This window comes from Lynx rufus, unplaced genomic scaffold (genome assembly GCF_022079265.1).
Source record: "Lynx rufus isolate CCGP_SWC_20201006 ecotype Redwood Valley unplaced genomic scaffold, mLynRuf1.p SCAF_10, whole genome shotgun sequence".
NCBI classification, from domain to species: domain Eukaryota; kingdom Metazoa; phylum Chordata; class Mammalia; order Carnivora; family Felidae; genus Lynx; species Lynx rufus.
In genome coordinates this window covers 29,916,361-29,929,030 of record NW_025814824.1, presented here as the reverse complement: position 1 = coordinate 29,929,030, position 12,670 = coordinate 29,916,361, and the positions used below count along the sequence as shown (strand labels likewise).

The following is a 12,670-nucleotide window of genomic DNA, read 5'->3' as shown; positions in this document are numbered from 1 at the left end:
GCACATTAATTAATTTCTAACAAGAATTCACTCTGGTCTGTTTCTACATCCTATAGTTACTGGCCCCAAGCTTGAAATTTCTCTGTGCTCTCCTGCTGACTTTGGATTGTGGCTTTTCTCTGCTGGTTTCTTGATTACACAGATGCTGTTTTTAAGACAGATTCTGCCTTCTACCTCTGAGAGTTTCTCCAAACTTCTGATCTACTAGTAGTGACCTTTCCTATCTTCCTGCAGTATGATGGGTTTGTTCCCTTTTTTTTTAAGTTTTTACTTATTTATTTTGAGAGAGCGAGCAAGTGCAAATGGGAGAGGGGCAGAGAGAGAGAGAGAGAGAGAATCCCAAGTAGGCACCATGCTGTCAGTGCAGAGCCCGAGATGGGGCTCGAACCCACAGAGCCGTGAGATCATTACCTGAGCCCAGACCAAGAGTTGGACACTTAACTGACTGAGTCACCTGTCCTACTTAAATCAATCCTGTCAAAATGGGATTCTGAGACAGAAAGAAAATAAATTGCCGTTATCAGCCTGCCATTTGGGTTCAGATCTGAATACAATTTTTAATTACATTTTTTTTTTTTTAAGTAGGCTCCATGCCCAGCAGGGCCCAACTCATGACCCTGAGATCAAGACCTGAGCTGAGATCAAGAGTTGGATACTTAGGGGCACCTGGGTGGCTCAGTCGGTTAAGCATCTGACTTCAGCTTAGGTCATGATCTCACAGCTTGTGAGTTCGGGCCTTGCATTGGGCTCTGTGTTGACAGCTCAGAGCCTGGAGCCTGCTTTGGATTCTTTGTCTCCCTCTCTCTCTGCCCCTCACCAACTCACGCTCGGTCTCTCTCTCAAAAATAAATAAACATTAAAAAAAAAAAAAAGAGTTGGACACTTGACTGAATCACCCCGATGCCCCTTAAATGCAATTTTTTTAAATAAGGTTTTCTCTGTCTTCTAATCATAGTCATATTATAAAAGCAACTTAAGAGAATCACAAGGGGGTATTTTCAGATTCAAAGTATTTGCAAGTCACTTTAAATTTTGTCAGTAGTATACCTGTCAATTGCTTGAAGATCATTGGCTGGATTCCAAGTAGGATCAAACAATACAACAACATTGGCACCAACAAAATTGAGGCCTAGTCCACCAGCCCTGAGGAAACAGAATTGGGCACATTAAAATAGCAAAAGCATAGTCATTGCCTTCTAATTCAATTGTGCCAGGTTTCTGTAACCAAATCAACACAATACTGCATTAACATCATAAAAGATAATTAAAACACAAACATGCCACAAACAAAACAGCTACAGAATAGTTTTTCTACCATTCTAGAATAATACTAAAAGAAATTGACCATTAAAGCCCACGTAAATAGGTTGTACTGTTTTTTTTCATTGTTTTGGATATTCAAATACGATGCTGTAAGGTCTTCCTAACATAATTTTTAAAAATTGTAAGTATGGTCCAACTAAATAAAGTAATATACACATTTTTAAAAATCAAGGCAGGAGTAGATGCACTTCTTACTCCTCTCAGTAAGTGCAGCTTAAAATGCTGGGCATCATATATAAAACAAATGTAAGACCTGAAGGGTAGAAAGAACAAAGCATGGCTAGAGACTATAAGAACTAAGGAAGGACATGGCAGTGAGTTCTCCAGCTTTGTTTTTGCTTAAAAATCCCAGACTGGGTTCTGGAGAAACCAGCAAACTGGAAATGCCAACAGTCAAGACCAAAAAAAAAAAAAAAAAAAAGGCCCAAGAAAAGCCCTTTTCCTTTAGCTAAAGAACCAGGAAAGGTATAGACTTTTAACACAGAAAATGTTAGATAATAACCCGCCTATTTTTGGAAACACCATGGAAAAAAAAATCTATGACCTGAATCCCAACCTGGTCAGTAAAGGCTGAGTGAGGAGATTAGATTTCCACTCTTGCTTGACTAAAATGGGGTGCCTCTCACCTCCACTCAGAGGATATCACAGAAGACTGAGGAGCTGGGACATTCATTTCTGCCCAGCTATAACCCAGTCGCCTCTGTAATGTCAGTGGAGGACGTACAGAAACAGTAATCAAGTGCCTCACTCTTGGGATGTCAATAAAAGCCAAGCAAGAAACATGGATTCCCATCCCTATGTGGCTGGCATGATGTCTGGCTAAAATAGAGGGGGAAAGCCCCTCTATAGATAGATAAGCTCAAAATAAAAAATTACAAAATGTGTGAAGAAACCATGTACCATGAGCAAGAGCAAGAGGGAACAACAGAAGGATTAGCAGCCCCAATTCAGGAGTTAACAGAGCAAAAATGCCATTTAAAAAGGGATTTTAAAAAATAATGATTGAAATTACTAAAGAAACAAAAGAAAAGGTAGAAAACATAAAGAACAAAATATAAGTAAAAATGATTAGGCAGATTTGAAAAATATCAATAGGGCTTTAAACATGAAAAATACAGTCTTTAAAAATTCACTGAATGGGTTAAATAGCAATTTCTAATATAGAGATAATTAGGAGCCTTATGGCAGATCTCATCAAATTAGATGGGGGTGAGCAGACAAGGAATGGCAGATGACAGCTTGTCTAGAAGTTCTGTACTATTTGAAGTATTGTTGAAGGCATTTGTTACTTGGAGACATTATTTAAGAAATTAAGCATGTTTATGTACTTTATAAAACTTAACAGAAGACAATATCCTATGTCATTTAATGCTCGTAGGTAAGGGCTCATATGAGAAATTACTTCTTGAATCCATTCACAGGAAAATGGGAATCCAGAGTGCCTCTCAATGCAAGAGTTCAAGGAGAATTTCGGTGTTCAATAGTAAGTAGCGTATTCATCATATATATAATTTTATGCCTCATTTTAAGTAATTTTTGTGTTGACTTTTTACATTTTACATATGTTTGCTTTTAACTTTTTTTTAAAAAAAAATTATTATCCTTGAGAGAGACAGCACAAACAGGGGAGGGGCAGAGAGAGAGGACAAAGGATCCAAAGCAGACTCTATGCCAAAGCACCCAGCCTGATGTGGGGCTCAAACTCACAAACTGTGAGATCATCACCTAAGCCAAAGTTGGACACTCAATGACTGAGCCACCCAGGCACCCTGCTACGTTTGTTTTTAAAGTCCTCTGAAATTCTTTTTGCAAGATAGTGGGGGTAAATCTATAAAGTACTTATTACATTAGATGTCAAAAGTTAAGGATTTGTTGTCCCCCAAAAGGGATTAATCTTCTTAGGTGTTTATACTGGCATAAATCTTGCTCTAAAGTGTATATATTCTTTAAAAGGTTTTAATGAGAGATTCATAAATAGGTGTTAGAACTGACTTAACGTTTATAAAACCTATTAATGTAGAGCTGCTATGGTTGAGACCAGGTAGACAGAGGGAGGAAATACCTGGCCCACTAACCCTAGTGAGCTCTCTAGGGCTGCTTGAGCATACTTTAAAAGCCACTGCTACAAATGATTCTTAGTTATTTGATTAATAACTCAATTACTCAATTAAGTCTGACTGTTCTGACCACAGACATGAATAAAAACACTACCACAGAAAATTCCTGGGAGGAAACATCCATTTCTTTTGATTGTTATCTTTATAAACCCAGACATATAAAGAGAATCCAGTGATGATAAAGAAATTGAGAAAAAAGGTTAGGTAAAACTCAAGATACTGTTATTTCAGTCATAATTAATATAATAGCATTTTTGCTGCTTCTCCTCAAAGCCAAATAAAACAAGGCAATATAATCATAACCACTGAAAATTAACCCAGTAATAATTTTTAAATTACCCTAAATCTTAAAAGCAATTACATAAAAATCAAGTTATCAAATTTTATTTTCTTACATTGTGGAGACAAGGCAAATGTTAACATCTTGTGTACTGTTGAACTCTTTCACGATCTTGATTCTTTCCTCTGATTTCGTACTTCCATCAAGTCGTCGGTAATCAAGGCCAGCTGCCATACAGTATTGCTGCAGAACATCAAGTAACTAGAGAAAAGGTATGGAAATGGGCAAAGACAAATGTATGGTTTAATAAATTTCGTACCACTATAGAGAGAAGATTTACTAAGTATTAATAATTGCTGCTCACAAGTTCTTTCTTATAATTACAAGAGCAACAAATATTTTCCTGACTTCTGGCTTATGTATTTCTCCCCATTATCCTGAAACTGACTTTAATATTCACCAATGTTTGTTTTTAAATCAATCTTTCAGGGAAAAAAAAAATCAAACTTTATTTTTTTTTGAAACTAAAACCAAATAAAAAGTATTGGCCAAATAATTTATGTAAGTGAATTTCATTATTTGTGCTATTTTCCAAGTTCTAAAATCTCTTACATGCCTTAAAGAACACTTTAATTATTAATAAAAACATCAACAGAGAATTAAAAATCTTTGAGTTTGCTCTTTGACAGTAATCTTGATATCACTGAGATTTAAGTGTCTGTTTTAAAAGTTGCTTATGTCACTACTATTTTCTACAGTATGTATAAGATAAAACTGTGGCTGGACACTGTTATGTCTCTTAGGATTTATGCCTCAAGAGTTAGGGCTGGGCCAATTAAGAGTATATACTTCAGAAGGAACTTACCTTGGTGGAAAAGGAGAAAAGAAGTATTTTATCTTTGTTTTTCCTACAATGATTTAAAAGCTGCTGAAGGACCTAGAAATGAACCACAGAAATCAACCACCAATGAACCAGTTCCAACTAAAAGCACACTTTATACATATAAACATCACTAGAGAATTTCTTAAAAATTATTTTTATACAACATAACCTCAGTCCTCTTTCCTAATTCCCTTCATTTTTGCCAAGTTAGAGAAATAAAGTATTAGATATTACATGAAATGTTATTCATCATCATACTGTCAATAATGAGGTAAGGTTCCCAAAGACTTTTGTTTCATCTCATCTGGTTTTAATAAAAAGGAAACATTTTAGATTATGGGATGCATTTAAATGAATTAATTTAATTTCCAAAAAACACTTTCTTTATACCTACAATATGTTCAGAAACTAAATTACAGAATAGCATTCCTTTTAGGAAGTATTTAAATTTTTTCTAGATAGATGTAATGAAATGTGTTTAATTACATCTAGGTCTTGATATTTGTTTTCTTAAAATAATCAGTCACATATACACCTCTTCTTATTTTATCCTCTCTGCTTCTCTATTTACAGTAAGTCCTGACTTCCAGATTTGATTCTGACCTCAAAATGTCAATAATTTGCCCCAAATACAGTGCTTTTAGGGAGGAAGCAAATAATCCAAACCTGTGTATAACAGTATCACTGTTATTTTTAAAATAGGCATTTCCACATCTGGCAGTGACAGTTCCAGAACACTGTGGAAAAGTAATCCACAAAGGAAAGAAAAGGAATTTTCTGTACTAAGCCTATAAAGTTTTTCTGAATTATGCAATAAACACTTCAATTTTGTTTATTCACTGATAAGCATTTAAACTTAAACAAAAAATCATATTCAATATAACACTCTTTTAATAATTGACTAAGAGAAGATATTGTGCTAACTGACCCCCATGGTCCAATCCCCCAGAAAAAGCTATAGAAAAAAAAAAGCTACTCAAATAACCAAACGGTGATAAAAATGTCACAGATCAAGTCAACATAATTTTAATACTTGCAAAACTTATAAAGTAAGTTTTGCATTAGCTTTATTTTTTAATAAAATAACTGATTATGTATAAAGGATGTGCATTTGAACTTCACATAATACAATAACTTTTTAAAATTAAAGACTTTTTTAGAGCAATTTTGGATTTTCAGAAGAACAGAGTAAAATATACAGAGAATTTGCCCAGAATCCCTCTCCCGCATCTTATATCCCTGCCCCTCCCTGCACAAAGTTTTCCCTATTATTAACATCTTGCATTAGGGTGGTACATTTGTAACAACTGATGGATGAATAAATTGTTATTAATAAATTATTATTATAAACTATTATTAAATTATTAACTATTATTATCAACTAAAGTCTGTTAACATTATTTATAATAGGGCTCATTCCTTGTGGTGTACATTCCATGAGTTTTGACAAATATATAATGACATGTATTCACCATTAAAGTATTATATGGAATTGTTTCACTGCCCTAAAAATTCCCTGTGCTCCATCTATGTATCCCTCCTTGTAAACTCCTGACAACCATTTATTATTTTATTTTCTCTACAGTTTTGCATTTTCCAGAATATCATAGAGTTAGAATCATACAGTAAGTAGCCTTTCAGACTAGCTTCTTTCACTTAGTAATATGCATTTAAGGTGACCATGTCTTTTCGTAGCTTGATAGTTCATTTCTTTCTATTGTTGAATAATTGTCTATTGTCTGAATGTATCACAACTTATCTATTCATCTACTGAAGGACATCTTGGTTGCTTCCAAGTTTTGGCAATTATAAATAAAATTGCTAAAAGTATCTGTGTACAGGTTCTTGTGTGAACTAAGTTTTTAATTTACTTGGGTAAATATCAAGGAGTGCTGTAAATAACAATGTTCACACTAAGAAATCTTGAACGTAACTCTTCTCAAATTAGTCAAGCCTAGAGAAGAACATGACCCCTATATGATCCCAACAGCACTAAACTCGGTTTTCTAAGCCTTTTCCCCCACCCCTCACAGTAAGTGGCTCTGTGGTATTTCCCAAGGGAAGGGAAAATGAGGATTCTTATCAGGGGAATAAGTGCAATTTTTGACCATCTGCTTGAATAGTAGTTGAGGTCAAAAAAAGACCTTCACATTTAACAGAAAGAGCTGGAGTTCATGAGTATAGTTCTGAGGGTATGAAGGGTACAGTGAGCATTATATCAACAAATAAATTGCAGCTGTAGGCTGACCTATAATAAGAGAAGCAGAACTAGTATCTTTCATCACTTGAATTCAAGAAGTACATGCAACTGGGATTTCTTAACCCCAGAGACAATAGATTATAAGCCTATACATTTTGTATCACGAAATTACCAGGTGATGTTGATAATCAAATGATGAAACACAATTTTAAAAATATAACCTTAGGTTGTTAATATCACTCTCTTTCTTGTTGGTGTTCTCTCACAAAGTAAATTATAGGCGCCTTTCACATATAAAGACATCAACCCAGACTCCATCAATAATTCATGCTTGCTTTTTCCCTTCTAAAACTCATAACAAAAAAATGTAATAATTATTTTAATCAGACATTATTTCTAAATATACATTAATGAGTAGTTATAAAATTCCACTTAATATCAAGAGTAACTTTTTAGTGAAGAGTCACAATGAATGATATTTAAATATGTAACAATAGATAATACAGTTTTCATAAGGAGGCCATGATTTCTGAAAATATTCTATTGGCTTGAATTATGGGATAATAAGTGCTCAGTTCCAAATTAATTGAGCTTTTTATATAGTTTTATTTAAAATAAATAAAGTCGGGGCACCTGGGTGGCTCAGTCAGTTGAACTTTCCACTCTTGATTTCAGCTCAGTCATGATCTCACAGTTTGTGAGATCAAGCCGTCAGGCTCTGTGCTGACAGCGTGGAGCCTGCTTGGAATTCTCTTTCTCCATCTCTCTCTGTCCCTCCACCATTCATTCTCTCTCTTTCTCTCCCAAAATAAGTAAACATTAAATAAATATGTAAATAAATAAAAGTCAATAAAATGGATGACAAAAATAGATTTATTATTGTTAGGAAATATTGGTAGGAAAATTACTACTATTAGTTTGAATTATTTATTGTGATAATAAAACAGAATATTCTCACTAATACAAACTTATTTATTTAAAAATACACAACTCTCAACAAAGTGGGTATAGAGAGAACATACCTCAACATAATAAAGGCCATATGTGACAAGCTTACAGCTAATGTAATATCCACTGGTAAAAACAAAGCTTTTCCTCCAAGATCAGGAATAAGACAAGGATGCCTACTCTTGTCACTGTTATTCAACACTGTACTGGAAGTCCTAGCTAGAGCAATAAGGCAAGACAAGGAAATAAAAGGCATCCAAATGGCAAAGGAAAAAGTAAAAGTGTCTCTGTTTACATATGGCATGATCTTATATATCAAAAACCTAGACTCCACAAAAAACTGTTAAAACTAACAAATTCAGTAAAATTACAGGATACAAAATCAATCTACAAAAATTCATTGCATTTCTGTACATTAATAAGGAACCATAAGAAGAAGAAATTAAGAAAACAATCCCATTTACAAATGCATAAAAAAGAACCAAGTAAAAATAAATTTAACCAAGGAGATGAAAGGCCTATACGTTGAGAATGATAAGACACTGAAGAAGACACAAATAAATAGAAAGGTATTCAGTGTTCATAGGCTGGGAATGTTGGAAAATGTCCATACTACTCAAAGCAATCTATAGATTCAATGCAATCCCCATCAAAATTCCAATGGCATTTTCCACAGAAATAAGAACAAACAATACTAAAATTTGCATGGACTCACAAAAAAACCTGAATAGTCAAAGCAATCTTGAGAAAGAGTAACAAAACTGGAGGCCTTGTTGGAAACCACACTTCCTGATTTCAAACCACACTACAAAGTTATGGTACTATATGGTACAATATGGTACTGACATTAAAACAGACAGGTCAATGGAACAAAACAGAGAGTCCAAGAATAAACCCAAACATATATAGTCACTTAATTTATGACAAAGAAGCCAAGAATATACAAAGGGGAAAGGATACTCTCTTTAATAAATGGTGCTGGGAAAACTGGACAGCCACATGCAAAAGAGTGAAATTGATCTCGGTAAGACATCTGCACCCCCATGTTTACTGCAGCATTGTTTATAACAGCCAAGACTTGGAAAAAATGTTGTGTCTATTGACAGATAAATGGATAAAGAAAACATGAAATACACATATACAATGGAATATTCGGTCATAAAAAAAGAAAGAAATCCTGGCATTGCAACAACATGACTGACATTATGCCTCACGAAATAAGAGAGACCAAGAAATATAGATACTGTATGATCTCACTTATATGTGGAAACTAAAAAAAAAAAAAAAAAGTTTGAGGGGTGCCTGCATGGCTCAGTCGTTTGAACGTCCGACTTTGGCTCAGGTCATGATCTCACCATTCATGAGTTCAAGCCCCGCATTGGGCTCTGTGCTGACAGTTCAGAGCCTGGAGCCTGCTTCAGATTCTGTGTCACCCTCTCTCTCTGCTCCTCCCCCGCTCACACTTTGTCTCTCTCTCTCTCTAAAAAATAAAAAATTTAAAAAAATTTTTTAAAAAGTTTGAATTTATAGGTGCAGCGAACAGATTGGTGGTTGCCAGAAGCTAGGGGTGGAGGCAGGCAAAATCGATGAAGGTGGTCAAAAGGTACTTTTCAATTGTAAGATAAACAGGTGCTATGGATTTAATGTACAGCATGGTGACTATAGTTAACAATGCTGTATTATATATCCGAATGTTGCTAAGAGAGTTGATCTTAATAGGCCTCATCATAAGAAAAAATAACTATGTGTGGTGATTGATATTAAATAAACTTATTGTGATAATTATTTAGCCATATACATATGTATCAAATCATTATTTTGCACCCCTAAAACCAAAACAATGTTATATGCCAATTATATCTCAATTAAAAAAATACATACCCAAGTATTTAAGGTAATCTTCTTGGCTTTTATTCTATTTTATTGAATTTAGAGGTCCAAGTAAACTACACTATGATGAATTTATGTAGATCAACTGCTAAAAATATTTCCAGGGTTTTAGAAGCAACAACAACCTACCTCGAATTACTTCTTATTTTATTTATTTAGCCAAAAGAAATAACTTACTTTTTAAAAAAATTAAACCATAAAGTTGAGAATTGTTCTGTAATAGTCTCTGAATCCATAAAGATTCTTGACAGTTATTAAACAGTTAAACAAGCAAAGTCTGCTGCAAAAAGGCTGGAAGCTGTCAGCAATCATGCAGCTGTCACAGGCCTACGTTATGGGTGGAGAACCTAGCCATACTTTTCACACCTTCCCTTAGTAATATATCACCAAGGGCAGCACTTACAGGTCAGTTTCCTAGTGTACAACAAATGCTCCCTTGCCACAAATGAGATTAGCAACCTTCCAATACAGATTGGCAAGTGAAACCAAGAGGCAGAAAATTCAGTATAGACAGAAAGGTCTTGTCCACCTTGAACTCTTTAAGAAGTTCCTTTCTCTAAGTCCAAGCTATTGTATAGCCTCCTCCTCATATTTGGCATTAGCATTTGTATTTCTGGTAGATTATCTCCTTAAACATTTGAAGACAAGCTATTATATATGCAGCACAACAGCGCACATTTTTAAGCAGGCATACGTCTAATACATTGATAAGGAGAGTCTAAAGTGTATTTGATGTAACCACTAAGTGAGACCCTACTGCATGTATGGTTCATTGTGAGCTAGTAAATGCTGACACAGCTACGCCAGTCATCTTTGGCCAGTCTCTTCTGAATGATTGGGTATCTGTTCTGATTAGTTGGTGTCCCTGTCACACTACTGATAAATATTTTGAATATCATCCTTGTGTGTATGCAGCATGAGAGAAGAGCACTTACCTTCATCTTCCCACTGTATTTTGGGTCAGAGAGTGTTTCAAAGGCTGCATTTTTGCTTTTCTGCACAAAATCTGGGAATTTGGAAAATACCTGATCACATATCCTTTTGATAAGTGTTTCCTTAAGGGGAAAAGGTAGAAGAAAAGAAATTTCAACTTAACACATTTAAACCTATATAAATTGAGATTGTTTATGAAAAAAATTCCATTTAGAAGGAACATATTACTTTGAAGATATTATCTTCTCTAAGTCAGACTAATAATTCAGAAAACCCTAAAGTGATAATGTTAATTACATATGGTTTTGATGAGTTCTGAGATAATGACAGGACTAATAATGTTATCATTATTCTTTTATGATTTCCAAAACATGGAATCAAATACTTCCTAAAGAGCAAACAGTACTATCAAAGAACAATATTAAATTCTTATTAAATTTTAAAATTACATTTAAACAGCATTAAGATTATAACACAGAAAGAAAATAGAAAATCATTAGGTAAAAAGCTTTAAAGAAGTTTTTTTTTTTTTTTTAAATTTTTTTTTTTTCAACGTTTATTCATTTTTGGGACAGAGAGATACAGAGCATGAACGGGGGAGGGGCAGAGAGAGAGGGAGACACAGAATCGGAAACAGGCTCCAGGCTCTGAGCCATCAGCCCAGAGCCCGACGCGGGGCTCGAACTCACGGACCGTGAGATCGTGACCTGGCTGAAGTCGGACGCTTAACCGACTGCGCCACCCAGGCGCCCCTAAAGAAGTTTTTTAAATTTATGTTGTGCTCTAGAATAAGATACAATCGAAATGACCAAAGTAAATGATTGCATTTGTCTAAACTTTGAAATTACTCATTTATGCCAGCTTGGGAAATACTCCTAATATTTAATATACAGGTTATTACAAATACATTTTAATCCAATAGATTGAACAGATGGAATTAGACACAGATTAGTGGAAGAGGACTGACTCATCAAATATCTTACTTAGTAATTACATCAAAATATGTTAGGAAAACGAATATATGAACGTTATCACAGGTATAAAAAAAGAACTGTTATTTTAACTTAGGCTTTAATTTTCTCACTTCAATTAAAAACATATGAGCATATATTTCTTTGACACCTAAATTTAAAAATGAGCAAGTTCAGTTTCCTCTTTAATTGCATACAAAAATAAAGATATCTTTATTGGCTAAGACATTTTATACCAAATATAAAATCTTTATACCAGTAGCATCATGAAGAAGTACAAAAAGCCAACTCAAACCTGTTGTTTGGAGGTGCTAGCAGTCTGCAGTAGTGCAACATGGTTAGCTACCTTTTGAAGGACTGCAAGGTAACTGAAATACAAGGTTTTCACTGTTTCGCCATGTGAATTGGTCTGTAACCAGAAAGACAGAAAATAAAAACAGCAAGGAACTAACATGGCTATGTAACTACTTACTTCATGAAATCTATCACTTACACTAGTATTTATCATCTGGTTACTACTAGCACAATACATTTTGAGAAAATAATGGTCAACTGTTACACAAAATATCCATGCATCACTAATGTGGAATCATACTTTTGGTGAACCATAATACAGTGATGTTTAAAAAATAAAAAAAAAAAAGAGGTGAGAAAGTCCTCATTTCAGAAAGTATTTATCTTCATGACACACAGTGATAGAAATGCTGCCAGAAGAGGTCCCTGGTAATAAAACTATGGCATGGAGGCAGGGCTGTAACAGAGCCCTTCACTATTCTCATTTATATTCCAAGGCTTCCTAGGAAACTGTGCATTTACAAAAGAGTGAGGTGGCTAAAAACAGCAAAATAAATGAGAGGTGGAACAAATATCAATCTAGAGAAATATTTATTTAGGGTCTCTCTATGTACATGGATATTTGATAGATAACTTGATAATAAAATAGGTGAAAACGGGCAGGAAATATAGATAGGTTAAAAAAATACAAAGTAATATTTGTTTCTAAATAAAAATAAAATACTCTATTATACCAAAACACAGTTCTTATTAATATTCTATCAGAATATTTTAAGCCTGCTATCAAAGAGTAAGTTTACTAGTAAGGGATAATGAGAAAGTTTTAAAAAT

General features: G+C 34.2%; 1 protein-coding gene across 4 annotated transcripts in view; it reads right to left on the bottom strand.

Annotated features, from left to right (window-relative positions):
- The window catches only part of ERCC6L2 (ERCC excision repair 6 like 2), a 139,217-nt gene that overhangs the window by 65,803 nt on the left and 60,744 nt on the right, over nucleotides 1-12,670 (bottom strand). For all 4 annotated transcript variants that reach the window (XR_006966298.1, XM_047103100.1, XM_047103092.1 and 1 more), the window contains exons 8-12: nucleotides 11,841-11,954; nucleotides 10,577-10,696; nucleotides 4,586-4,657; nucleotides 3,836-3,981; nucleotides 1,048-1,143 (exon numbers count right to left, since the gene is read on the bottom strand). Coding sequence is in view for 3 of the 4 variants with exons in the window: in XM_047103100.1 (XP_046959056.1) it covers nucleotides 1,048-1,143; nucleotides 3,836-3,981; nucleotides 4,586-4,657; nucleotides 10,577-10,696; nucleotides 11,841-11,954 (548 nt within the window). In the remaining variant the exon portion in view is untranslated. The remainder of the gene's footprint in view (nucleotides 1-1,047; nucleotides 1,144-3,835; nucleotides 3,982-4,585; nucleotides 4,658-10,576; nucleotides 10,697-11,840; nucleotides 11,955-12,670) is intronic.